The 27,499-nt window shown below is 32.8% G+C and overlaps 1 protein-coding gene across 1 annotated transcript in view; it reads left to right on the forward strand.

Annotated features, from left to right (window-relative positions):
- Positions 1 to 20,745: 20,745 nt before the first annotated feature.
- The window catches only part of tkv (serine/threonine receptor kinase thickveins), a 69,927-nt gene continuing 63,173 nt past the window's right edge, over positions 20,746 to 27,499 (forward strand). The window contains exon 1 of the mRNA XM_085825019.1: positions 20,746 to 20,864. Coding sequence (XP_085681145.1) covers positions 20,774 to 20,864 — 91 coding nt within the window. The 5' untranslated portion in view covers positions 20,746 to 20,773. The remainder of the gene's footprint in view (positions 20,865 to 27,499) is intronic.

Below are 27,499 nucleotides of genomic sequence, written 5' to 3' on the forward strand. Positions count from 1 at the left end.
GACATATTTTGATTAGCATAATCCTCCGTCAAATATAGGCATCTGGAAGCCCATATTTGAAATTTGGAATTTGTTTTATTATCGATTTCCTATTTTGTAAATCTTTAACGAATTTTTGATTAACAAACTCAAGGATTTCAAAGCTAGCAAATGGCAACGTTGTACAGAAAAAAACATTTTTATCTCCAGCGCGCGAGTCTCTGTATCGGAAATTCTAAAGATATGCTCATTTTAAAACTATTTTGCAATATTGCAGCTGAATTGAATTTTATGGTTTAAGGGCGAAGAACGTGATATTTAATAAATAAAGGTAACACACAAAATTTTAATAAAACGCCCCTTTGGACGTAATTTAAAATCTGAAACCTTTCAGATTTTTTTTTCTATTTTTGCTTAATCTTTCCCAGATCCAATAAAATTTAAGTCACATTTAATATTCTTGAAAACTTTTATTATTTAATATGATTATTGTTAACATAGCGAAGGCTTTTAGGGGGATTTTTACACTATGTGTATACTGGTTCTTGTTATTCCTTCAGAAAAAGCATGATTGTTCGAATGTATAGATATTTATCATCTAAACGTGCAGTCAAAAATCCATTGACAATTGGAAGTTAAGAACTGCACTGTCAGAAAAAAATTCCCATGTATTTCTTTATTTTTAAATATCGCAAAGTGCTGTCCTAATTAATGTCCTGAAATTGTCATAAACAGGCTTGTAAGTGTTATCCTAATAAATAGCGTTATTAATCATGCAGTTTTTATTTTTTTATAAATTAAATATCAATATAAAAATACTGTTTCACAAACAATGTAATTGCGTTCTCTAATTATGAAATTTTTCTCTAATTAATGGCAACTTATGTCATTATCAACTTACTTTCAATAGTTTTTGTTTAGGAAATTCTTAACTTGTTCTTAGCTATTCATTAATCATTAATAAATTGAATGCATGCTTTGATTCTGATTCATTGTTGTGGTGTGCTAAATGTTCTTTGATCCTCGTCTTTGTTCAGGATTCTTTTTAATAGATTTCTTAAGCAAATTCTAAATAAAAGATAAATTTGTCTTCAATACGAGACAGAGAAAGCCTTCTTTTGACGAAAAGTTAGATTTTAAAATATTAGAGCGCTTCTCAGTCAGTTGCTGTCTGCCTTTGAGGCCAGGGCTTAGTTCTCTTTGATACGTATTGTAGTTTCCCGCATTCTGCTCACTACATAAGTAAAGTTTAAAAGGCCAGTCTGCGCGTTTCTAGTCTTTGTAAAGTATCTGAGTTTAGTTCTTATTTAATTTATTTAGTTTTAGTTCTTATTTTTACGTTTCAGACCATAAGTACTGGTCTCTGTATCCCGAAGTGCGGAAACAGCTGTAAACTGGAAGAAATAAAGGATAATTAAACCCTTCCCATTTGTGTCGTATCTTCTACACTTGCAAGAACACCTGGTAAAGTAATTTAAGATTGCAATGTTTAATACATGTAATATCGAAAACATTATAGTTATTACGCCGTTAGTTATTTGGCAGTAAAATTCGTTGATAAAACGATAGAAATTATGAAATTTGTTACAAAATTTTTTTGTTGCAAAACTCTTAATGATTACCGTACCGAAGGGCCCGGTTCAAATCCCGAAGAAGGCATGGATGTTGTAAATGTATAGTGTCTTTGCGGCATGAGAGCACTTTAAATATATTCGAAGCCAAAAATCCTCCCGTGTGGATTGGTGGTAGGGGAAGAGGGGTGGGAGACCCTTGGACCCACCCTTTGGGGTGCCTTTCCTCAACACTAGGGTGAAACTGAGCAAAATTGTACTATCATCTATTGCCAACGACATGCGTAATATTGTAATCTTTTCGGTGAAGAATTTCGTGGGCTTGCTCAATGTCAGACAACTGAGATTAGTCACAACAACAGCAACAATTGACTATATTCATTTTTTTTACTTAAGATGATACTTACTCGTACTTCTAAATATAAATTTCTTACATTTGGGATGCGCATTTGTTTCCAACGAATAAAATGCAAACCTATTTTGATTTTGTACAAACTATAGACTCTTTATATTTTATTGTTAGAAATTAGGAATTTAAAATTCTTACTTAAATGAAAGTTATGATATTTTAAAATCTTAGCAACAGTTTCTTCTGAGCAACAACTAGATCTTCCAAGCTAATTGATTTCTAGATCATCTTTTAAACTTGGATTAGAACTTTTAAGCTGAGATTAGACGTTTTAAGCTTAGATTAGATCCTTTAATATTAGATTATATTTTATGCTAGTTGATTTGTGTGCTCTTAAGATCATAATTCCGAAGTGCATAAACTGAAGCTCGATTTGAAGAATATATATATATATATACTTTTGTAGATGTAAGAATTTTAAAACGAAGTTATTCTTCCAGGTATGTTTTAAATGTTAAATTTTCCAAGTCAAGAATATTTTAAATAATTTTCGAATTTGCATTCTGAATGCAGTAAAATTTTTCCTTAATTATATTTTAGTGCATTTTGTAGCGCACTTTTTTCATTCATCACCAAATCAAATTTTTTTTAAATGTTCTTACATAAGGATATTAATGTAACGTTTCCGAATAGAACAAAAAGAAAAGAAAAATTGTCGATTTTGTAGAATAGAACAGAGAAAATTTGTTATATTGTTGAGCTACCATAGCTTTTATATTAAGAATATTAGAATACAAAATGCATCATAAGAAGTTAAAGTCTTCTTTATAAAACTTGACCATCGAACTGCATTCGTTCCTATAAATGGCGACATTTTTAGTAGGTATGCCCCCCCTTTTTCTTTTAGAATGTATTTTATATAACATATACATATATATGCGTGTGTGTGTAATGAATAAGAGCACAGACAAATATTGGGAGCTGAATGTTCGTAAATATGTTATGCAGAACAAAGGATGTAGAATGAAAAGATTTTTTCCATTAGTTTATGATACATGCTTGAAAAGGTTTCATGTTTCCACCATTGGTTTGAGAGCGCAGATGCAAATATTCAAAGTTGCAAGCATCATATTGTAGATAACATTAGGTGCATTATATTTTGGTAACTGCATCAAATTTTGATAGTAATTTTAACCAGATGTCCTATATTTCGAACTTTGTTAGATTAAAATTAAATAAAAAAGAACCAAGCAAATGTATTTTGTTACCTTAGTAAATAAAATTCTTCTGTAAACGCATGTAGAAATAAAATAAGTTTGCTATATTTAATTATTGCAAAGCTCGCTAAGGCTATCTGCCTAAGGGAGGAATTCCTTCTTAGGGAACTGGTTCGTATCCAAGAAATAAAGCAAGTCGTTTACGGAATCAGTTAACTTGTATAGTTGCGCGCCTCCAACCTGCACGCAACAAAGTGGTGACTGCTGAAACTGGAAATTAGACAGAGTCTTGCGAAGGGTTTAAGTCCCTTTTTATTCAACTTAAGAAATTACAATTGCGTGCTCTTGACGCTCACAAACTACGCCGACCAGGCGGTAAAATAAAAATAAGAACCTGAAAAGAAATAATAAAAAGAGACTAACTACGAGGCTCTCTAAACGTAACTAACCTCACCACGTTTTGCAATACCGCTGCTAATTCAGCAAACTTTGAATATCACGTTGAACGATTAACAATTGGCCGAGACAAGCACACAGGCCGAAACGCGTGGTTCTTCAATTTCTGGCTAACTACCTCCGCGCTCGTGAAGTAAGAACAGCACACTTCGAACTCGTTTCCTTTCTATTTAACTCAGAATTCTTCCGCTGATAATTTGAATTCTTGCGCGTTCTACTAAAATTTACATACTCTGGCATTGGCAGTTCCAGGGGAAAGTAAGGCTTGACAGGAAAGATAGTTTAAACTTAAAATAAATGTTAGTTAAAATAAATATAAACCCTACAAACTAAATAGAATAATTTTCTGTATGAGAATTAAGTATTCTCAAAAAACAAAGGTGGTTTAAAAAGTCTTTAAAAATCTGTAAGCGGACTTAATGAACATGACTGAAACACATTTTTAAATCCCTTAGAAATTTTCACCAAGTAGAGAATTTTAAAAAAACACTTCCAACTTTTCCCAGTAGCTTGGACTCACCATTGCACTAGCAGCTGCGTAATAAATAAGACTGCAGTTTGAGACAAATAATTAATAAAGTGGCTTTTTAAATTAGAACTTCAGGCACCTTTATGCCAGAGCTCTCTTGCGAAGGCTTCTGTCTTTCTGAACAATAACCGATTTACAAAAAGGTGCCAACACCTTTATGATGGCACACCGTTGTAGAGTCATTAGGTTAATTTGAAGCAGGAAGACGTGAAAAATGAGCAATGCCCTCGCCGGAACTCGAACCACGGACCTCTCGAATACGCGTTAACTAAATAGAATAATATTCTGTATGAGAATTAAGTATTGTACAAATAGTATACGCGTCTGTATAATACTTAATTCTTGACGCGTATAGTATACGCGTCGAGAATTACGAACACTACGAAGACATGCTAAGAAGATGAGAAAAATACCTTATACACTCCCTCGTTTAAAGGGCGACTGGGTTTTAGGGGACCCAATCGCCGGATCCTGGTGGTGAAGAATCATCATTCAATCACCTTTTAGTTCAGGCGCCATTGTAGAGACATTAGGTTATTTTGAAGCAGGAGAGAGGAAAAATGAGCAAAGTCTTCGCCGGGACTCGAACCACGGGCCTCTCGAATACGCGCTGAGCGTGTTGACCACGACACCACGAAGGCATGCTAAGGTGGTGGAAGAAATACCTTATATACTCCCCCTTTAAGGGCAACTGGGGGATTAGGGGACCCACTCACCAAATCCCGGTGGTGGAGAATCATCATCCACACCATTTTTTAGTTCGGGCGCCACTGTAGAGTCATTAGGTTAATATGAAGTTGGAAGACGTGAAAAATGCCCTCGCCGGGACTCAAACCACAGACTTCTCGAATAGCGTCGAGCGTGCTGACCACTACACTATGAAGGCATGCTAAGAAGGTGGGAGAAATACCTTATACCATTACGAAGGCATGCCTACTGTTTGATACTCATGGGTTCTTGAGTTTAGGTGTCGATGATATGTGGTAAATAACAGTAATCAGAAATTATTGTTTGTTCAAAAAAACTTTGTTTAAATTACTTCAATAAGAGTTAGTATTCCTTAAAGTATGAATTCAGTTTCTAGTTACTACTGGAAATAGATTTAGTCGAATCTATTGAGCAATAAGAACTGACAGGTAGCTAAGGAATTAATCGGAATTTTAAGCAAATATTAATGCTTTAAATTAGTGTGAGTTGAATAACATCAAAACTCAACAGAATATACTGAAAAAACACAGCAGACTGTTATTTATTGCATCAGAGAAATATAATTATTTCTAGGCTCAAGTTCAGAAAATTCTTAAAATTCTGAACAAATTTAAATGAAGTAAACAAAAAAAAAAAAAAAATAGATATAAAATAATTTAAAAATTTGGGAGATAAAATTAGTAATTATTAATGTTGATTTTATTTAAATACTATTATAAGTTTGAATTTTATTCCAGTTTGAAAGCGAGAAATATTTAATCATAAAAACAGTGTATCTGTATGTCAATGCATTTATTATTTAGAAAAAGGCGAAATTAAGTCAAACAGAAATTATTAATTCAAAATTGCCAGATGCCCCGTATTTTATGAAAACGTCGCTTCCTTTAGTGCCATAATTTCCTTTAGTGCCAGAAAAATGTTTCGCATTTTTCAAATTGTCCAGAATTTTGGTGTGACATGAATTCTGTTAGTGTAACTCCGTGTGGCTCTGAAGATGTTTTGTGGGATCAGAAATATATTCAACAATGAAATAATCGTGCTTCCTAGATGTGCATTTTAGAGACCTTGTGGGGTCCCCAAATAGATAGTGAAATACGGCGTGAAAAATGTGAAATACTTCTGGTTTTCTATTGCATTTTCGCTCAGGGAAAATGGACCGTAACACTAAACCATCTAAAAATTTTTAAAAGGATTATTTTTTTTTTTAATGTTGTAGGATGTAAACTCGCGGAGAAAAACTTGACTTCCAAACGTAAATGCACTGATTAAACCTAATTATCTGATTATAATTATTCGATATTATAAATTATTCGATATTATAAATTATATTATAAATTATTCGATAAAATATTATTATATTATAAATTATTCGATAAAATATTGTATTTAAAAAAAGAAAGAAAGAAAAAGAGAAAGAAAGAACAAAAGGAAAAAAAAAGACATAAAACTTTATGCAGTTTTCCGAGTACAAAACTGAAACTGAGTGTTTAGTCTGATTTATTTGATTATTATGGCAAATCACTCGAGGGTTATCTGCCTAAGGAGAGGGAAGCTTTCGTAGAAGACTTTCGAAGGGAGACTGACTCGTATGCACGTTACATACGGGGAAAGAAAGGCATTTATTGCTTTTAAATTTCTTAGCTTTTTATTCAATAGCATAGAGATTAAATTTATAAGGATATGATATCAATACCAGACAGATTAAATTTTTAAGTTTTAATTTTCATTATAGGAATGTACTATATTAAGATTATTACATTGTTAAACTCAATTTAATTGCCTAGAATGCCCTTTCATTTCAAAGGTATAAATTTGATTCCTACAAAATAAAATTCCATGAACGAAGAAGTGTCATTCGTCTCGAAAGGAAGGCATCCTTCTTCTCAAGAAACGCTAATTACTCATCTTTTTTTAACGATTCATAAACAATCCTCCTCTAAAATTATTTGCTGGGGTTTGAAAACCAAGTCTGAAATGAAGCAAAATAATTTATCTATGAGAAACTGAAAGTAAAGAATTAGAATAAAATATGCAAGATTATCCATCGTGAAAAGAGAGTATGATAAGATGATAAACAATTTTTTAATTTGTAGTTTTGAAATATTGATTAATTCTAAATAAATTTTTAGTGTTTTCTAATAAAACACAATTCTCCATCTACTGCTTGGAATTCATTTGCGACGAACACAACTTCTTGAATGGATACCAATAAATAAAGCAAAAAAATCTGGAAGTTTTCAGATTTTATACTATGCCCAAAGGGGCGTTTTTTTCATTTACACGCACACGTTTCGAGAACATTTGAGCTAATGTCCCTTCGGGGTAAAAATATTTAAAAACAGCACACCTTTAAAATTTCCAATAGACAGTATCGCGCGCTAGAGATTAAAATATTCTTTTTCCGCACACTGTTGACATTGCTCGCTTTGAAATCGTTCAGTTTGTTAATCAAAAATACGTTTGCGTTTTACAAAATAGGAAATAGACAATAAAACAAATTCCATATTCCAAAGTGCTCATAATCGGGCGGATGACTACGTTATTCAAAATAATTTGATGACTGTATGTACCATTGTTTATTCACAATGCGAGAAACATGCGTACATTCATGCAGATTCTTTCTTATTTAATTTCTTCAAATATAATACAGGGCGATAACATTTGGTGACAACAGTTTGAAAAGTGACACAACTCTTTTAGTGATTCAACGCAAAATGTCGTTTCGTGACTAACAGCCCTTCTGGGATAACGTCCCTTTGTGCTAATAAATAAATAAAAGATATTTTTTCAATCCACTTCTTATATACAGCGTTGAGACGAAATAGCTTTATAATCAACGGTCAAACCTTTTAATTTTTTAGAGCGAATATCGTTTAAATGTGTTGCTTTCATTGCTTCTTTTTTTTTCTTCTTTTTTTAATCATTTGTAAACAATTTAAATAACCATGTATTTAAAACACTAATCTTTAATATAAATAATATTATGACCCAAAAAAATTTGTCAATTTTAATAATTAACATTATTAAATAAAAACTATGTGACTTTGTTGGGCTACTAAGATATTTTGCTACAAGTATAGCTGTTTTAAAGTATCTAACACCTTCACTGAATAATGAAATTAAGCGGGGGAAATGCTAATAAAATTAGATGCTATTTATGTGTCATACCACTGTATAAAAATGGAAACTGAATCTCGATGTATTAGGATAATGTGCTATGAAATGTTACCTTAAGTTTACAGGCTATGAAATACAGCAGATATAATTTATTTTAAAAAGTTAACACGTCACACGTTAAATATGATAATGATAATGTTAAACTGTAATATAAATGAAATGCAAGTTACTAAAGTAAAAATTTAAAGGATTTCATAAATTATTATATATAAATTTATACGTAATATTATTATTATTATTTTACTTATTACGTGCTCTGCCCTTAGGCACTACACGGAAAGGGAGGGGTTCCCCGTGGAGGTCTTTTGAAGGGAAACCGGATCGTATTCACGTTACACATGGGAAAAACCACGAAAACGCTCATACACCCAGCCCGTTCGCCGGAACTCGAACTCCGAACCGAACTACCAGTGTTCAGCGGCTTTAACCGCTCGGCCGCTGGTGGGCCTATACGTAATATTAGACAATAAATGTAAGACATGTAATAGTAACAAAGTATAAGTAATATAATGTAACTCTAATTTTTACTTCATTTACTTACGATACCCCTTTTCAACGATTTAATTTGCTGTTCCATTTCTTTTAGAGGCATTTTTCGGTAAATTAAAAATTGTTTTAAATCTCATCTGTGATCATTTATTGATAATAAATATGCATGTTTAAAATGTTAAAATTATTGCCGTGACTAGGATTCGAACTCGGGTTATTGGGGCCACAACGCATTAAACACTATGTTGTATTAAACTCTATACGATCACGATAATGTCAAATTTTACTGTAAATAATATAAGATCCATAAATCAAACTTCAGTTTAATAAATAAACTGAAAAGGTAACGAAACTGGAATGTATGTGAATTCGCCAATAGATGGCAGCACCAAATTTATTGTAAATGAACTGGAGCAGTATAGAAAAAGTTCAACGCAATAGAAATATTTGAATTTAAAAAAATATTTCAGTGCAATAGAAATATTCGAATTTAAAAAAATATTTCAGTGCAATAGAAATATTCGAATTCAAAAAAACTTTTCAATGCAATAGAAATATTCGAATCGCTGAAAAAAAAATTTATAGGAAAAAAAAGCACTGCTTGTTATATAATTTACGTGAAATAATTGATTCTGTTTTAAAATTCAAAACCAAAATTTTGATTACATGCCAAGATCGAAAGAAGGATTACTATACTTATTACCAAGATGAAATCTATTACCAATAATGCAACAATATCGATGCTACACGTTTCATCTATTAAATTTTAATATAGATTTCAGCACCAAAACATACAAGTAAGCTAGAGTTGGTTACAGCCGAAAACATTGCGGCAAAAACATCGCAGACGATAACGTCGCGGAAAAAACAAAGCAAGGCGAAAACGTCGTGGTACAAAACATCGCGGGAGAAAAGAAAGCAAAGAGAAGAGTTCTAAAACATTGTGGTACAAAATATCGTGATCGGTAAAAAAGCAGTTTAAAATCTTTCGCAGTTTAAAAACATCGTCGTCAGAAATATCATGGTAAAAAAAAAAATCATTGCATGACGATACATGCGTTTTTCGTCACGCACACATGCGTTTTCCAGATTTTAAAAGTTGTAAATGCATTTTTGCATAATGTTTTGGTAGCGCAAGAAGGAACGATGGTGAAAATGTTAATGACACTTTAAGGATAAACGGAAAGAAAACAAGATATAATTTTCACTAAAACAATAGCAGATTAACAAACGTGAAAGAAAGCAATTTGATAATTAACTAAGTAGTTTGTTTAGAGGTAACTGGATGCAGTTATTTAGCTTCGTTTTTCTAAACATTTTTAGACTATTTACAAAAAGTAAGAAGTTAAAAGTAAGAAGGTAATATAAAGTGCTGTAAGTTGCATTAATTTTCTTTTCATTTTCATTTTTCAAATCCTTAAATTTCCTTCTTACTTTTACAGCAAAAAGTTATCAATTAATTCAAAAATATATAGAAGTAAAAATATCCCTCTTTCCTTCTTGCGCTCCCAAATCATTATGCGAAAATGCCCTTACTTTTAAAACCTGAAAAACGCATGTGTGCGATGATGTGTAGGTACTTTATTTTTTACCACGATATTTTCGACGACGAAGTTTTTAAATTGCTTTTTATTTTCGACCACCATGTTTTAGAACCGCGATGTTTTCTCTTTGCTTTATTTTCCCCCGCGACGTTTTCGGCTTGCGTGCTTTGTCCGCGATGTTTTTGCCACGATGTTTTCGGCGGACACCAAACTATATGCAGTATTATACGCACTGATGGGTAAAAAGCGAAATTATCTTACTTCTGTATTTCTTATTATTCTGTATCATAGTCACTGTACACATCCAAGTTGTCATCCTCTTCATCAAAAGAAATAATTAAAGACTCGCATAAATCTTCCATTAAACCATCTTTTTTCCAGTAGTCATTTTTTACCTTTTCTACATGAGTGCAGTACTTCTTCCATTTTCAGTTGTTTCACTTTCAAGAGCTTCTTTGTAATTTTTAATAACTTATCCATTACCACGTCTCCAGTTGTGTTGCAGTTCCGTACAAATTGCTTTATTTCACTCCATACCAATTCAACTGCATTAATGTCGTACTGTTGCAGACGTAGAACCGTAAAATCACGTTTTTCGAGCATTGTATCAAATGTATGACTTTTATTTAAGATCATTTTGTTTCATAATCTCCAATAACTCTTCTTTCCATAAAATTAGAGAGTACTGTACATTTTTGTTAAGTAACCACTGCACAATTTTTCCTTTCGGCTTTTGCCATAGTTGGATATTTATTTAATTAGGCAGTGTGGTAGGACGCATTGCCTAAAATCACTGGTGAAAGATTCGGAATGAGTTTTTCAGAAGTCCACTTTTCAAAAACCTTTCAAGTTTTTTTTCCATTTTTCAAGAATTCATTTGCCCGTGATAGTCCCCGATGTGGTATTTGCTTTGTGTACTAGAGATGTATGAGATAAAAATTCCATATCGCACCCAACACATAAAAAACAATAATTCTTTTAGACGCATTGCCGCTCTGCAGAACTCCAAAAACTACTTCGGATTACCAACATTTTGAAAATGTCATGTTTCTGTCCACCCAGGTTTCTTCCAAGTAAACGAGAGGTCTTCTTTCATAATTAAATTCTCACTTTTCTAAGATGCTGCGTTCTTCTTAATACGATGTCACTTCTTTCAATTAAAACTTTTCTCTTCTTTTGGCTTTGTCTCCATACAAATCTAATACTATGCAGTACATTTCTTAATGTTTCTCTTTTCCATTTAAAATCTATCTTTTCTTGCAACACAGGAAGTAATTTTGAAAGGGACGGATTTTTTTTTTTTTTTTTTTTTTTTTTTTTTTTTTTTTTTTTTTATCCTTAATATAAATTCATGAACAGTTCTTCGAATTACATAGCATTTAAAACCATCTAAACCAATTCTACTTAATACTTCCTTTCTGGGCTTTTTTACAGGGATTTGAAAACTACCTCCTCCTCCCTTTCTGCCTGTCGGCAAATTTTCTTTGTCGTCGTCAGCAATGCTTCTGCAGTCTTGCTGGTTCTTTTCGTGGGCTGTGAGATGGAAATGCTAAGTTCTTCATTCTCAGCTTCCATGTCACAAAATGTGATGACATTATGTAGCAGATTCTTAGCGTCACTGCGAAAAGCCTTGTTTTTAAAAACTGAACTCATTTTAACGAAAAAAACAAGCTATCCCTAATGCTTACACAAAAGACCGTAATATTGATAACTGTCACGTTAAAATCAACTACGATATAGGTATATCCCCCGTAAAAATCTATTCTATTGACCGGTTTTCTTCCTTTACGACAAAAAGAATACATTCGCTAAAGAAAAATATAGTTTCGTGATTTTTAGTCACCTTATCTTTAAAAATAAGCGATGAAATATGCATTTTTCATTTAAAATTCATAAATTATGAGAAAAATTTCAACATTCTTGCGTTCCGGTTGCACAACCAATGCGAATCTTAGCATTTATTTCTGCAAATATTAAAAAAAAAAAAAAAAGAAAGAAAAGAAATAAAAGCGCGAAACAACAGCATCGCCCGTTTACATTGGGAATTTCCCTCCTTCAGTCAAATAAATTTCCTCTTTCCGTTGAAAACAGAACTTTCATGTGACCTCTCATCTCGCGGCATTTACCTAACGCTTCTTTTGGGCGATTCTATGTGTTTTGGCAGAATGACTATCACGGTTGTATTAAAGACGATCAAAATATGCTTGTCATGTTATTCTGTGCTCTTTTGTTTTTATTTGTATATATTTCTTGTGTGTATTGTATGTATTTGTTCACCACTTAAGACATATAGATTCAAAATTATCTTGATAACATAGATTCAGTTAGACAGCTTTGAGGCTTAAATTTATAGTGCGTGAAACTTTCCAAAATTTTAATTTAAAGAAAAACTTACTATATCTAGAATAACTTAATTTTTAAAATATTTCGGTTAAATAGTTAACTATTTAATGTTCCGTTCAGAAAAGATATATAAATAAGAGAGATATATCCGACATTTTAATTTAGAATGACTTGCATGCATTACTTTGAACAGTTTTATCATTGTGCCCGTTGCTTTATACAATTTTATCATCCTATATTTAATTTCTTAAAATTTTATTCAATATTTTAGTCAAATATTTCATTTTTGAAACCGCAAGAATCAAATATCATACAATTTTAAAAAATTAAATTAAAAATACTAAATTTTAGCAAAAATTTATTTTTTCTTCCAAATGGCTTGCTCTTTTTTTTTTTTTTTTTTTTTTCTTTTCTTTTCAGGCATTCTGCAAGTATATTAAAAAGTATCCAACTTTTCGAAAGAGCTTGATATTTCTAATATTAATTTTAAGTAAATTTATCGCCTTCCATTTCAAATGGGCCCACAAACGGCCGAGCGGTAAAGTCGCTGAATACTGTTAGTTCGCTCCGGGCTTCGAATCTCGGCGAACGGGCTGATTGCATGGGCATTTTCGTGGTTTTTCTCATGTGCAACGTGTATATGAGCTGGTTTCGCTTACAATGTTCTTCACGAAGTCATCCTTCCTTTAAGGCAGATAGCCCGGCTTTGCCGTAACTTAATAATCCAAATCCATCCATTTTTCATCAGTATTTGGTCAGAGCCTTTATCAGTGTTTCAGGCTAAGCATTTTGAAGGCATGAGATGAAAGGAAAGACTGGTTTCATCAAAAGGGAAAACTTCTTTAGCTGATATCTATATACGCCACTGGATAAATTCCGGAATCTTTAAATAATTCGACTGAGAGATCATGGGATGCTCCGTTTATGATACGATGTTCTATGAAGTAATTTAAATTTATACAACCTTATAGTGGAAAACCAGTCTCTCTTCACTTTAATCTGCAATGATATCGTTTTTGTCTTTTCCGTTAGCACAAACTCAGTTGCTGCTATTTGCTGGTGTACACGTCCTTTGAACACCCAACTTCCTTGAAGTAGATTCCGCTTTAAACTTTTGTTTCCCCCCCCCCGCTAATTTCTTTCTTTCCTTCTACATTTGCTTTCAGTGCTAACACAAGAAAATTAAGATTTTTAGATTGTTACACTTTCATAAATTTTGCATTCTTGTCAATTTTTTTAAAATAACAGTTGCATTAAATGCGTTTCAGCTGACGACAACTTCTAGACATTTTAACTATAAATGAAGTTTAAAGCAAAGTCCAAATGATAAATATTCGAATTAAAAGACTTTTGTTAAATGAGAAAGAAATAAACCACTCCAGCAGCGCTTATCCTGTACCACCGAGTAACCTAATTCTTATATCGGGTGCAAAAAATCTTAATCATATTATTTAGAGTTTTTAAGCCTAAAAATTTCTATGTTAAAAAGATGGTTTTTATGTAATCTGCAACACGAGAGAAAATTACTACTTAAAACATTCTTTCTAAGAGAATTACTATAAAACTCTATGCTTATATGTATGTTTTTTAAAGCTGGAACATAACCCAAAGTATCAAGGTCTTGTTAGCTTAAAAACATTGTGAAAAGAAGCATCAAACGAACTTTTCTCAGTTTTAGACAATTAAATTTAAATGAAGTTAAAGTAAGACGATAACACGGCGAAGGTAAAGATTTACTCTTACAAATATATATATATATATATATATATATATATATATATTAAAAAGAGGAAAAAAAGAAAGAAATTTAAGAAAAAGTTAAAAATTTGAGTAATATCATATATAATTTTTTAAAAAAATGCTTTTCATATAGTATTAATAAATATTTATTACGCATCATTGAGGGAAAAAATTTCATATAATTAATTCTCCGTAAAAATTTATTTGAAATTTAAATTAAAAAATTGCTGTGGCAATTCACTGTAACAAAATCCATAAAACACATTTGGCGTTATTATCGCTCAAAAAAGATGCCAAATTTCAAACCGCGCAAATATGTAAATTCGTGTATATGTTAGAAAATTTTGAATAAAAAAGTCTAATTTTTTGCAGGTACGCTTAGAAATACACCTACTTTAAGGTGATGGCAAAAATTTTATAGGTTATAATTCAAAAGTTTTTTCGAAAAATTTATAAAAATTGCTTAAAATTACAAATTTTTTAAATAAATAATAAAAAATGGGCGAATTTTATTTGGAATGAACCTAAATTTCGAATAATAAAAGATGAGATATTAATAAATATATACCAAATTCATATAACATTCAGGAGCTAAAATTTTGAGAGCTGATTTTTTAAAAACTACTCGTACGATTTTTACAAAACTTGGCAGTCTGGAATAATTTGAGTCATAAAATCGAAATATGAAAAAAAAAAAAAAAAAAAAGACATGTCGTGTCAGCAAAAGTCCGATTTTGTGTCAAAATACCTATGTTAGAATGATGCTATATATAAATCTAATACATATTTTAAGTCGCGCTTTCGAGACATGAAAAATGCAATTTGAATTTCGTCAATCGGCCCAGTAGAACGCGAGAATTATAACTGTCCCCTTTTTTTTTTTTTTTTTTTTTTTTTTTTTTTTTTTCCCCGCAGTGTGCTATGGCCATAGTAAGGAGCTAACCTGTCGTAATGAATGACTTTAGGCTTAGAGTTTGATGACTTACGGATTCGAACAGCGAAGTCGTTCAGCCTGTTTAGGACTATGTACGGACCATCCAAGGTGACAGTAGTTTCGAACAGAGTCCTTTCCGTCGAGTCGGATTACACAACCCCACCTTGTCTCTTTCATTGAATCTACGGCCAGTACCTCTGGTATCGTATCGGGTCATCATCTTCTACGTCGTCAATTTGACTTGCTCTCGTGCAAAACGGTGCATCAATTCAAACCGGGCATGGAAATCTTGGATGTATTCCTCAGGTAATGAAGGCGCATCCGGACGGCGACCAAACAAGAGGTCACAAAGCAGACTAAGGTCACGACCGAAGTACATCTAAGGTAGAGAATAGCCGGTAGTCTGCTGTTCCTTTTCGAGTATAATTTCGGCAATTTTCTGAGCAGGGTCTTTTAGACAAGACGTCGGCGTTTCTAGGTGAGAATCCCTTCCGATGATGTCTTCTGATGCAAAAAGCAGGTTGTTGTTTTTGAAGTCCAAGGAAAAATTGTATTTCATTAAAAAGTCCAATCGGAGTATACAAGGATCTGTAATATCTGCCACGTATGCCGGGTGATAGTAGACGGCACTCCCGAATGTGATGTTCACGTTTAACTTCCATTCTATGCCGATTTTATCACTAGACGCAGTCAAAAGAGTAACACAGGATGGCGTCCAAATGAATTTATCTTTGAATTGTTTGAGCTAAATCTTTCCTAATTATGGCAACATTAGCTACTGTGTCAATGATCATATTGCAAGGAACTTCATCGATATGCCTATTATGAAGAGCCCATTACTGTTGCCGTTACTTCAGAAATCTTGAGCGTTTTAAAATGGGTTTTCCACTATCGTCCAAACTCCTCTCCGCGATATGGTCATTAATTTGTTTCCTGCGTCGTTGCTGGGAAATGTTCTTATTTTCTGTGCCCTCAAATGTTCTGCAGTTCCTTCGTACGTGGCCTTCAGCCACGCAATTCCAACACTTTGGCTTCTTGTCACACCCTTTCCGTCTCATGGCATTTAATTTTCTGTTTAAATAGTCTCTCTTATTTTCCGTGCCCTGAGGTTTTCTGCAGTTAATTCGTATGTGGCCTTCAGTACCTCAGTTCGAGTACTTTATGGTCAGTTTCTTGTCGCCAGTATTCCGTCTCGAGGCTTTGATTTACCTGGTAAAATATTCCGTCTCAAGGCACTGACTCGTCGGATAAAATCATCTGTTTTATTTTCTGAATTGCCCTGAGGTGTTCTGAAATTCCGTCGTATGTAGTCTTCAGTAACACATTTTCAACACTTTAGAGCCAGTTTGTTTTCATTCCTACACCATATCAAAGCAGTGACTTGTCTGAATAAATCATCTAAACGAGCCATCACTTGATCCACTGCCTCGTAGACTTGCACAGCTCTGACTGGTTGGCAGTCTCTGCAATCATGGCGTACACTAGAGGGCTTTTCAAATCTTTCACGTTCGCTATTCGTAGAGCTTTCTGTATTTCAGGATCCAGGCTACCGTCGATAAAGTATTGCAGGGACAGGATTTCCTTGTTTCTGTCGGGACTGACTTCGAAAAGGCGAGGTGGGACAGCCTTTCAACATCCGTGGCAAGCTCCTGGATTTTTTCCGTTGGCTTTTCTGTTCACGAGATTTTAATGGGAGTCTTTTGAACACTTCTTCCCAAAGCGCAGTTCCAACGAGCCGGACAGAGCTTCAAAATCCAACCTTTTGTTTTCAGGAAGAGTTTGAAAATTATCTGATGCGTCTGCTCTCACGAAGCAGCGAGATAATAGGCCTTAGCTTGGGGATCCCCTCCATTCGCATTCGCCATTATAGAAAATTGTGTCTTATATACTTGCCAGGAGGTCTTACCATCATAAGGTAATAGCTTCAAAGTGAGAGGAGGTGGTACTGGTAAAAATTTAAATCCATCATGTTAACTTCCTTTTGTAGTTAAATTAATCACTCGTAAAATGGTTGTAAAAGACAAACATTTATTTGAAGATAAATCTTAATAACCTATACGTAACGTATTCGTAAACATACATAACATAACAAACTTACTGCATCGTACCGTTAAACATTTGAAGCGTACATTATCTGAAAGTATATTTTTTTATTATAAACAGAACGACATCCAGAAATTAGCTGTTGCCATTTTCTCAATAGATATTTTGTCTAATAACAATTAAATAATTTACAATCGTTCTTACATTCGACCATCCTGACTTTTCAATTGTCCTCAATTGAACCAAATCTTATCATTCATTAAAATGACAAATAAACAACAACAAAAATATAATAATAGGTAGGAAAAAAATGAAATATAATTTCAAAAAAAATTCTATAAGTCCTATACGAAGTCTCTATAGCGCAATGGTTTGCGCACTGTTCGCTTGGGCCTTTAAGTTCATCATCGTCTCCGTCATTATCGTCATCGTCTGTATTTCTGGAAATGATGGCCTCCGAAGATCTGGTTTTAGGACGTGAATCAGCTTGGTGGGGCTTTCAACAACCCATTTTTGATCTGTAAAGTGGCCAAGATCTAGATCCTTGACCGCGTGGCTGCTGTTCTTCGTCATTTGCTTCAGTATCTTTACTAGTTGCTTCTCCTTCCATTCTATTTTGACTGCATTCAGTGTCATTCCTATGATAGTGGGTTTTGCTATTAAAGCACCTTTGATAAAATCGTCTAGGATTCCAGTGATCGTCTCTTCCACCTCCTGAAACTCTTTCTTCGTTTTTTCTTTCCTTTTGTTCATCTTCACTTCCATCACGTCCAACGTTTCGTGGAAGTCCTATAGATAGATAACCACAATATTGCCTGAAGTAAGGATAACATAATTGCCTTCGTACGGGCCTTTGAGGTTGTAGTTGCTGCTTATCATCTACATTCTCTTGGCTCTGACTAAAGACAGAATCACTTTCGTCATTCTGTCTTTGCCTTAGCATGAAGTGATGTTTAGAGAACAGTTGACCACAGTGTCGATTTCTATTTGCAACATAAGGACTACTTTTCTCTAATTCATTTTCCTCGAGAGCTTTAAGGCAGACTCGATTTATTTTTTCATCAATTTGGAGGTTACTAAATAGTTCATTTTCCCTATACCCGAAGTGAAATCGTTTTCCTATTCTGACATAAGCGATGTGAGGTAGATCAAGCCATGTCCGTCCGATGATTAGATCAACTGGCTGTGCATTATCAGGTACAATGTATTTATTTATGCTTTGGACTTTTACATTATCAACTTCAATATCGGCTTTAATCATTCCTATGGAGGTCAATATGTCAATAAAATGTTCTTTTACTTCTGGAGACACTTTACGTTTTATCTGATCCGCTACAATAAGGTCGCTAAGTTTCTCAAAAATATCTACTTTAATTCCGCTTATCCATTCATTAAAAAAATTTCTTAAATCATACGCAAAATTCTTCCATGTGTTTCCTACACTCTTATTGTGCGTAAAGCAGTTTTGGCGAAATTTTTCAGGTGGCATCTTGTACCGTTTTAATAAGATCCTTTTTTAACTTCTTTATAATTGTTTGCAATCTCATCGGTTTCTCTGACGATTAACTGAGCAATATCATTCGGCTATAAGCCAGACAAATGAGTAACCCATGTATTTTCTGGTATTTCAACTTGTTTAGACAAACGTTCAAACATGATTAAATATAAACTGATATCATTCTCGTCAGGTTTAAATTTTTGCATCAAACGATGAAGCTCTAACTTTGGATTCATGTGCGTACCACTAGCATTTTCATTGGTGCCAGAATTTGTAGATCTACTTTCTGCTTCAGTACGTAGTTTTTGCAGTTCAAATTCCATTTCATACTTTCGTTTTCGTTCCTCATATTCTTCTTTTCGTCTACGTTCTTCAATTTCTTCTTGACGTTTTCGTTCTCAATTTCTTCTTTTTTCTTTCTTTCATTTATTATAATGTTTAACCATTCTTTGGCGCATTCTTCATCGTACTCTTTGCTAGCCAAAATTATCTTTTTCAAATCGCTCATTTTATGACTCTCATTTACATCTTCTCCCAATTCTTCAGCTAATATTCTTAAATCGCATTTCTTTGCCTTACCGAAAATAGACATTTTCGTACTCATTAAAATGCAAATTATATATATATGCTATTATTATTAACTTCCAATTAGACAACTTAGTAGAACACAGTTATTGGTATTTTATAAGTTTGTTTGACGTTCTAAATATATTTAAAAATTTAAAGAAATGAAAATAATAAACTCTCTTTCCAAAATGATAAAAAAATAAAAAAATTAAATTCTATTATGATTATGTTACATCAATTAATGCACATACCTTGAAATTCAAATTCTCTTCAATTTATTTACGTAATAGCAAATTCTTGTAGCTTTAGGCTTAGGTTTCAGAATAATCCCACTTCTGATTTATGTTAACTTCCTTTTGTAGTTAAATTAATCACTCGTAAAATGGTTGTAAAAGACAAACATTTATTTGAAGATAAATCTTAATAACCTATACGTAATGTATTCGTAAACGTACATAACATAACAAACGTACTTACTGCATCGTACCGTTAAACATTTGAAGCGTACATCATCTGAAAGTATATATTTTTTTTTATTATAAATAGAACGACATCCAGAAATTAACTGTTGCCATTTTCTCAATAGATATTTTGTCTAATAACAATTAAATAATTTACAATCGTTCTTACAATCAACATTGCTTCCTGCTGTCGCTATGCATTTCTTTAATATGACAACTTCTTCTTTGGCGACGTCAGCAGAAATCCTGTCTTCTATGCGTTGTTAGATTTGTTCTTGGACGGTAGAAACACTTTCTTCAATTAGTTGTTTCACAGCTGAAACTCTTTCTTGAACTTCTCCAACTTTTTCTTCAACTGTGTCTATTCTTCCTTCCATAGCCTCAAAATTGTTTTCTATTATGCAGGTAATTTGTTTTTTAATTTCCTCTTGACCTGCTTCAATCAATTATTGTATGCTTTCATCTCTGCTTTAACCGATTCCTTAACAACAATCATCTCCGCTTTAAAAGTTACTTGACCAGCTTCCATTTTTTCTTGAACTCTTTACTGGCCAGCTTTCATCACTGCTTTAAGAGATACTTGTCCCGCTTTAATCTCTGCTTTAAAGGATGCTTGACCAGTTTGCTTTTTTTCTTGGAATGCACCAAATTCAGTTATAAAATGGCTTAATTGTTCTTCCATCGCTCAGTTATTGGCATTCAATCCCACTTATTAGCGTCGTTATTGGCGTGCGTCGTCAAGGGGTCGCACAAAGGAATGAGCTAGCCCTTTTGTTTAACCTTGGCGTTAACGCTCATTTACGGTCAGTAGCAGCTTTATCATCAAAACACAAAAGCAGCGCAAAATCGTTAACCAAGAACGCTTTTATTGTTTGTTTATATCCATCATCAACAAGCGGTATAAGTAATTATATACTTCTCTCCAGAAAACATTCACACCAATTTCAAAGGAATTTATGCATTATTGAAGAAACATTTTTTGTAATAAACACTCAAGAAAGACACAAACTCCACAACGTTTTGAAATATTTTGTGGGATTTGGAAGACAAGTGCTAGGTTATACCCTAGGAGTCAATAATACATCATTGTTTCCAGGTGGCGCTTTTTCAAAACATTGTTGTCACTAATAATGCCTAGTTGTTTGACCTCTTGTAAGTGTTAAAAAAGATGGCGGATGCCTATGGGATTTTTTTGTGGTATAAGTGCTTGAAAAGGACATTAATTGCTATTTGTGCTTTGCTCTTATCACCAATTGAAGGTCAGTGTGAAATTGTGATCCGTGCGAATTCATTTAAGTAATCGACATAACGCCAGTGCCATCAAGATGATGAATGGATTTAAATTATTTCGAGTTTTGCATTTAACCTGTATTGTGTATTATTGTATTTTGTTTCATGCTTTGTGTACGGTTTGGGCATATACACTTTTAAAAGTATAAAAATTTATCGTAAAAAATAAAAAAGGAGAGCTGTGTGTGTGCGAAAGGCTTTAAAGAGATGCACTTATATTCTTAGTGATGAGCTTATAGCATTTTCGCTGTTAAGAAATATATTTGCGCTTTATTTGAAAAACGACAGACATTATTCATTATGAAATTTTGAAACCTACCATTCATTCATAAAATATTTCACTGCAGAAATATTTCTTATATGTTTTAAAGGTCTTTGTTGACAGGTGGAATGGAGTTAAACTATCATACAGATACACAGCGCAGATTCAATATTAAATGGAAATTGTTGCGAGAATTAACGTGATTCATGAAATTTATCTCTTATTTGAATCAGTGTGAATTTTTTCCAGTGTATTCAAGTTGTGTAATTTATATTTAGTTTCCGAAAATTATATGAAAAATTTTAATTTCATTAAATCTATTCTATGAAGCGATTTTCTTGAAATCTATGAGAATTCTATCTATTGAGATGATTCTATGATCTATTCTATCTATTGATTCTGAGATCTATTCTATTCTATGAAACAATAAAATATGCATTTGCTCAATACCAAACACGCAGACGTTTTATAATTAATATTTTTCTCCAGGAATAATACATTGGGTTCAAAAATTAGTATACAATCTATTTTGAGTGGAAAAGTCAAACCTGTATTATCATGTCAGATAAAAATAGAAACTGTTTTTTTCAAAATTTTCCCAATACTTTGTCATGTTACTATTTTTTAAAAATGATTCAAGGATTTCACTAGATTTTTTTATTATTTGTAATGTAATTTTTCTCCCCTCTCCTTGTCTTACTAATACAGTTGTTGCTGATGTCTGAAACAATTTGTTTTCATGACAGTTTCTGCCAAATTGTATAGATAGAATTTAAATCTTGGCAGTGAATTGGCTCATTACATCATCAATAAACATGAGATTACCATTTCAGGAGATGACTGACAAACTCATTGCCTAATTATGCTATTATAGACTAAGTTCTGTTTTTAAAATTGAGTCTCCTATCCCTAACCAGAAATGCTGAAGTAGCTTTCAGACAAAACGAAGCTTAACCAGTATTTAAAATTTTGGGGAAAGTTCAGAATCGCCCACTGCTTGGCACAATTTTAAGAATTGCACAAACTCAGTATCCATGTACACATCGACCTAGTTTCACTTAAAAAAAATCAGAGAATTGTGTACTCCCTGGACTTTGTCCATGTACACATCGATGTATTTTCACTTAAAAAGTCAAATGAAATTTACAAAAATTCAATTCTTCTTACTCTTGTAAAAAGTGCCAAACATAATGCACCAAAAAAACGGGCGATTCTGCACTTTACCCAAATTTTTATCTGAAGTAGTTTTTTTTTTTTTTTTTTTTTTTTTTTTTTTGTTGTTGTTGTTTTTGTTTCCTAGCAATTTAGATTGCTGCTTGAATTATTTTTAAATTAGAAAATATCCTATGTAACTAAATGTCTATTGAGATGTGGGAACACTTGATAATCTCTTATAATGTTAATTTCTTTTAAATTCTTTCTTACTGTGAATAATGGCTTATTGTATCAAAATTTGCTAAAATTGATAATCTCTTATAATGTTAATTTCTTTTAAATTCTTTCTTACTGTGAATAATGGCTTATTGTATCAAAATTTGCTGAAATTGATTTGAATAAATATTCTAGCGTATATATCTGTTTTCAAGAGGCCTGGTGACGCAGCAGCACCACAGGTCCGGGGTTCGAAGCCAGGGCTGGGTAAGGTCGATTCAGCCTTTCATTCCTCGATTTCCATCTCTTGGGTCGATAAAATGAGTACCAAGTTTGCTTGGGGACTAAACACTGGGGGTCCTGCGACAAGCTGACCATTTGTTCAGGGCCTATGCTTGTGCAGCTCGGGGCCCACGGTCAAGAAAGCAGATTTCGGGGCACTGCAAGCCTTGACCCATTAGGGCTCTTTGCACCACTGAGTTTTTTTTTTTTTTTTAGTTTATATCTGTTTTCAATGTAGTAAATTAAGAATTTTATCAAATTTTAATCGCATGCAGTCATAAAACAGACATGATAACAAAATATGGAAATAACATCCATTTCTTTGAAACTTTTACAAAAGAATTCAAGGAGACAATGTTATGAATATTCATGTGCTTTTAAAGATTGAAAATATAAATTTATATTTGAAGGGAAAATTTTTAGGTATAGATAAAGAATAGGTATATAATTTTTTTTTTTTTTTTTTTTTTTTTTTTTTTTTTTAGTAACTTTTTCTTAGGGAAAACTCTTTTCTGTTGCTCACTTTTTCATACCAGCATTTCAAGTTTCACGACTCCATATCATTCTGAAGTTTTTGGGTTTGTGAAATGAAAATCATCATCCATCAGTCAAGTATTCCACTAAACATAGTTTCTTTTGATTCTGTCAGATTGTACAGTTTTTAATTTTTATATTATTCTAAATTCAGTAAGGTTGTGCAGTACTTTATTTATTTTATTAGTTTTTATTGAATGCATTTTATGAGTAGCTGATGGTAGTAAGTTAAGGGTTAGTATATGGTAAGTTATTTTGTTTTGTGAAGATTTTAGCTAATCTCGTTAAAAGTTAAGATATAATATTCAAATGAATGTTTTTGTTTTAATAAAAATGATACTGAATTTTATTTTCTGGAGGAATTCACTTTTGTTTCAGAGTTAAATGATAATACTTTATTTTAAAATTGCTTTTTAAATTAATTATAAATCTTATGTGAAACAATATTATGTAATTTTGCTGGGATCCTAGCAGAGCCCACACCCTTGGTGTGAATGATTTTGGGAGGAAAGTGCAGAATCAGCCACTGCTTGGTGCATTTTTAAGAATTGCACATACTCAGTATCCATGCACACATCGGCCTATTTTCACTTAAAAAATATCCCAAAATTGCACAAAAATGGCAGTGCGCACTCACTCAACTTTATCCATGTATACATTGACCTATTTTCACTTAAAAAGTCAATGGAAATTGACAAAAATCCAATTCTTCGTACTCTTGTAAAAAGCGACAAACAAATAAGTGGGCGATTCTGCACTTTACCCGATTTGGGTTATGGCGCGTATCGATGTGTACATGGATAAAGTCAAGGGAGTGTGTGATTCTCTGATGTTTTTTTAAGTGAAAATAGGTTGATGTGTACATGGATACCGAGTTTGTGCAATTCTTAAACTTGTTATTTTCAAGTTGCCGATTTTGAGAAACGTGCGAAGCAGTGCGCACTTTCCTAGTTTATCGCCAAGGGTGTGGGCTCTCCTAGGATTTTACCATAATTTTTGATATTTTGAAGGTTTTGTTAGTAGCATATATGTTAATTAAAAACATTACAACAAAATTTTTATACCTGTTTAAAAAATGTTTTATTATTTAAGAATGGTTGATGCTTAGCTCTTTAAGGCATCATTATGTTTTCTTGAATCTGCTTATAATATAATACAGTTTTTTTTAGAATGTTGAAATTAATTAACATAATTTTGGAACTTGTTTTATCCTCCCCCCTCGGAAGTGTTATCATTGAATTATATAAATTTAGTTTCCTTTTTATTTATACTAGCATATACATTACTTTAATACCATGACCATGCGCAATATAATGTGCCTAATGATAAAAACTCTTATAAGTGTAAACACTTATATTTTTTGAACACATACATACAATCTTCTCGTGCGCCACAAAAGTAAATTAACTAAAGTATTAAATATTACATGGATAAATAAATTTAACAAAAACAATGAACAGCACCCCAGATTTCACACAAAAACTGATAAGTTAACTGGTCAAGTTGCGGCAAACTTTTTCAAATTGTTCTTCAAGCATAATCTAGGATATCAAAAGTAGAGCAGGAAAAGATTAAATGTATCACATCTTGTACTTTTGTGAACACTTACATAAATTATATGATCGTAGATTGAAATGAAACAGGTAACTTACAGATTTGCCATTACCAGATAAAAACTGAGATACTTTAATAAAGAGGAAAGACTTAAAATGCAGTCTATGCTAAGTAAAAGGGGGAAAAAATTTTTGTCCTGAGCATTACAAGATGAAATATATTCCTCATTCCACTTAGCTAACGGCTTATAATAAGCGGACTTCCAATAACTCTCTGAAATGCTGATATCTATGGGTAAATTTTTCATGTTCTCCTTCTCTCATTCTGTTCTCAGTTTTGAATGTTATCTTTTATCTTACATTTTAGCAGACAAAGTTCAGCATGATGGGCCTTGGTGATGTTTTTTTCACCAAGCAAGAAAGCCGCTAAAGGGATTAAACAAAGGGTGCACCTTTTTTTTTTATATGAATTCCTTCTAATATTATACTATTTAGGCATATTTGTAGAACTGTTTTACTAATCCCCTTGACACAGAAAAGCCTACACCAGGTTCAGAAGACCTTGCTGCACAAGTGAATCGCTGACATCATCCTGCTCAGCCGATAGCTGTCTCAGGGAAATGCCAAAACAGTTTAGTAGGTGAGCGGGAGAGGCAAGGAGGGAAGGTATTTCCCCCTTCCCCCAGGAGAAATGTTCCACGCCATGTTCATTTTATTTTTGTATTGGGAATGTATTTCAGGTGGGCCTTAAATCAGTGCAAGTGGAGGTAGGAAGATCACAACCATTCCTTGCAAGATCGTAAGCTATTTCATTCACCCCAACATGGAACAATATCCACTCGAGATATATTGATTTATGCTGTTCAAGCTCAAAAAGTTTAGATATGATATTCTGACTGGTCTTATCCATGATCTTAGGCCAGTTTTCAATGTAATGAATGGAGCTTCTACTGTATGTCAGAATCCATATACAGTCAAAAGTCGTTAATCCGGACTCGTCGGGACTTCGGCGATTCCGGATTATAGATCATCAGTTTAAATCTGGTAAAATGGCATGCAGAAATTATAAAATTAAAAATATGAAACCGTAATTTACGAAATAAAGAACAATTATGATCTAAAGGGTATCAAAATTTACAAAAAAAAAAAAAAAGCTTAATATTTATTTGTTTACTTTATTAAACATTTCTTTCAATGTAAGTTGTTTAAGTTGCTTCGTTTTTTATGTTATAATACATTCTCTTTAATTCTATAAACAGACATAATTTCTTGTTCAGTTACAAAGTTCCGCTGTTCAAGTCCTATAATTGTCGTGTCGAGAATGAGAATACCGACTAATTTGTCAATCGAAATTTTTTCGTTTTCAATAACCTCTGTTACTTTCTTCGCTATCGGAAGCGAAGGCATTTGATTTAAATCATATCAAAGACCAGATGAAATACTACATTGAGTAAGCAATTATAAGCCAAATAAAATAAAAACATCTGCTCTTAAGATAAGGATAGTGCTGACAGATCAACTTCCAATTCAATGCACGCCGCTGCGTTAAAGATAAACAAACGTTAAAGTTTAGGTAAACTTCATCCATTTTTTGCAGCAATTCCACTTTTTGTTTAATGGACTCCGAGAGATACTTTCGCTTTGTATATCCTTTACATATTAGTAAATATATATCGGAAATTCTATTTGACATAATCGAAAGTTCAAGCTTACTTTTATAAAATTGCTCTAACAGTCTGCAAAAAATAATAATCCGGATCCAATTCGAAGATTAAGGAACAACGCAATCTGCAACATTAACTGAAATAGATAATTGGATAATTTTAGCTTAGCTTATCTCGTCCGTTATACATTAAACGCGTATTCGTAAACGTATTTTGTGCACGCGCACACGCAAATTAGCAGCGGTAAAGGTCTTACGCATGCGCAGAAAGTTTGTAGCTTTGAGGTCCGGATTATAGATCATTCCGGATTATGGGTGTCTGAATTAACGACTTTTGACTGTAATGTCATTAGTTGAACAGAGAGCATAATCAAGTGCTTTGCTGATGGCTATAAGTTCTGATCAATGATTAGAGTTTCTGATGCTGTATCTGCTATCTCCTTCAGGGGTGTTGCTATAAATACCACTCCCTGCTCCATCTGTATATATCACAAAGGCCTGGGCAGGAATATCGTTTATATTTCAAGAGCCATCTATCTGAGGAGTTCTGGGTGATGGTTGCCCTTGACAATATTAGTCAACGATTCCTTTGTAAAACTTCTATGTAATTACATAGGACCCATCTTGTATAAGGTTCTATAATTCTGTTGCTATGTTCTTCCGAACATCTGAAATGTTTTCAGAATGATATCTTTCTGAAGTAAAACTAAAACTTCTTTGATTAATCATAATGTCTTTTTGATGTAATTTTGGTAACTTAACATCATATGTATTTTTGCATTGCAACGTTATATTTCTCTAATAAATCCTTTCAATTTATTGTTACATAAATAAGCAGGAGTATTTTAATGATTTTTAACTGAACCTGTATAATTTTCAGAACCTTGTATGAGTGGTATCTGTAGGTTTTGCCAAAAATATATGTTGTGGTCAGAAGTA

This window comes from Stegodyphus dumicola, chromosome 1 (genome assembly GCF_044657685.1).
Source record: "Stegodyphus dumicola isolate Sdum_Otavi_A_Nest chromosome 1, ASM4465768v1".
Classification (NCBI taxonomy): Eukaryota; Metazoa; Arthropoda; class Arachnida; order Araneae; family Eresidae; genus Stegodyphus; species Stegodyphus dumicola.